The sequence below is a fragment of the Cyprinodon variegatus genome, unplaced genomic scaffold, assembly GCF_000732505.1.
Source record: "Cyprinodon variegatus isolate N-32 unplaced genomic scaffold, C_variegatus-1.0 Scaffold925, whole genome shotgun sequence".
In the NCBI taxonomy this organism is placed as follows: domain Eukaryota; kingdom Metazoa; phylum Chordata; class Actinopteri; order Cyprinodontiformes; family Cyprinodontidae; genus Cyprinodon; species Cyprinodon variegatus.
Genome location: NW_015151378.1, coordinates 1 through 1872, shown reverse-complemented (window position 1 = coordinate 1872; position 1872 = coordinate 1). Strand labels below are relative to the sequence as shown.

The following is a 1872-nucleotide window of genomic DNA, read 5'->3' as shown; positions in this document are numbered from 1 at the left end:
AGACGGCTTCATCCCTCTGTTGTTATGGGAACACGGTGACGCCATATGCGTATGGCTGTAGCTCTGTGGTGCAGGTTGACATGACATTTATCCCTTTCTCAAAAATAAATACATGCAGTCAAATAAAACTCTTCCAAATAGGACTTTCCCTTTAGGGGTTAATATTTTAATTTTCCTAACTTGTGATTTTCTGTCAGCGTGACGAAATTGCAGAAAACCAGCGGAACTCTAATTGAAAGCAGTTGTTTCCTCCGCAATTAGTTCACGGTTACACCTCACCACGAGCCTGCGCTGAAGCAGACTCGCAACTCAAGGGCTCAAGTGTCCACTCGCCTTAAGAATCTATTTTATTTAATTTTTTATTTTTTTGACCGGTTTATTCTCTATCTGTCAGCATGAGTGAGGAGGAGAAATGGCCCGAAATAGAGAAAGCAGCGGCAGAGAAGAGACGTGAGCTGGTTTTACAGGGCAGAGCTATAAATGAGAGGATTTCCTCCAGCGGGGGGCTTCCCTCCTCTCTTTATTCCCTCCGTCTACTTAATTATCTGGAAGTTAGCCAATGTCCGAGTTTGACAGAGATCCAAGAGGGAATCCAACACCTGACCAACCTCCAGAGCCTCATCCTATGCAGGAACAAGCTGACGTCCGTCCCAGATGTGATCGGCATCCTGAAGTCCCTGAAGGTCCTGGATCTGTCGGCCAACGGCCTGAAAGGTTTGCCGGAGGGGATCACCCAGTTAAAGGAACTGAATACTCTAAATGTAAGCTGCAACTGCTTGGAGGCTCTTCCTGATGGGCTGAGTCAGTGCACCAAGCTGGCGACCATCAATGTCTCAAAGAACCAGCTCACTGCTTTGCCCCCTGACCTCTTCTCTGAGCGGCTGGATCTGCTCAGCACCCTGGTGGCTTCTGATAACTCAATCCACCAGCTGAGTGGGGAGATTTACAAGCTATCAGCTCTGAAGGTAGATTTTTTTAAAACTCTGTTTTTTATTTTTTGGAACGCTGCAAAAATAATTTAAAATGTATCAAAAGTTTCTTAAAATAAGTTTACTTGACTTTAGAATAGAATANGTCATCAGCGATGTGTCTGTCTCACGGCCAGCTCCCAGGTTTGATTAATACTTTGTAATAAATACACCTTGCAGCTATATTTGCTGTAATCAGTGGGAATAAAGTAATTTTAATGTTTTTTAGTGAGAAAATCCACCTGAAAACTTAATCATTGCAGTCAGTTCATCCAGATTATCATCATGCCTTATAGAAACGAGAGGTTACAAAAAAGGAAGGATAGGAAATGAGTGGTTAGATGCATCAGGAGCAGGTCTGATTCAGGGCTAGAAATGTGCATCAGACTCCTGCCCTGCCTCTATAGAGGCCAGATGATTGCTAACAAACTCCAGCTAAGTCTATATTCCTCCTGTCCAAGCAAACATAACTCATCACCAGGATGTGATCAGTAGACAGCTCAGCCCCCCTTTAATATGAGCCTCCAAAACATGCAACCAAAAAAGGTCAGAAGACAGAAAGTCCAAGCCCAAACATTAAAAAAAATTATAATTAAAACACACAAGTATTTTCCTTTTTTTTTTAAACCCAAACCAGAAATCTGATAGAAAATCATTATCTGATTTCAGAATTTTTTTCACTAAACTAAAATAAAAAAAAATAAAAAATATTAATAAAGAGTGAGTGATAGAAGACTCACCTTTAATTATATTTTTGACAAGTATAAAATTCTAAGAAATGTGGGTCTAATCAGGCTGATGGTCAGTTTGCCAAAACAGAAAGCAAGCCAGTTTAACATGATCTCCATGGCAACTGTTGTCATTGGATATAAAGTTTAAGCTATTCATATTCATCCAGCTTGCA

General features: G+C 40.9%; 1 protein-coding gene across 1 annotated transcript; it reads left to right on the top strand.

The window, feature by feature from the left end:
- Window positions 1-260: 260 nt before the first annotated feature.
- On the top strand, window positions 261-985 carry LOC107099965 (leucine-rich repeat-containing protein 47-like; the record flags this gene model as incomplete). Its single annotated transcript, XM_015398300.1, has 1 exon — window positions 261-985. A coding segment is annotated over exon 1 (590 nt), but the record flags the coding sequence as incomplete, so codon positions are not given.
- Between the last annotated feature and the right edge of the window lie 887 nt (window positions 986-1872).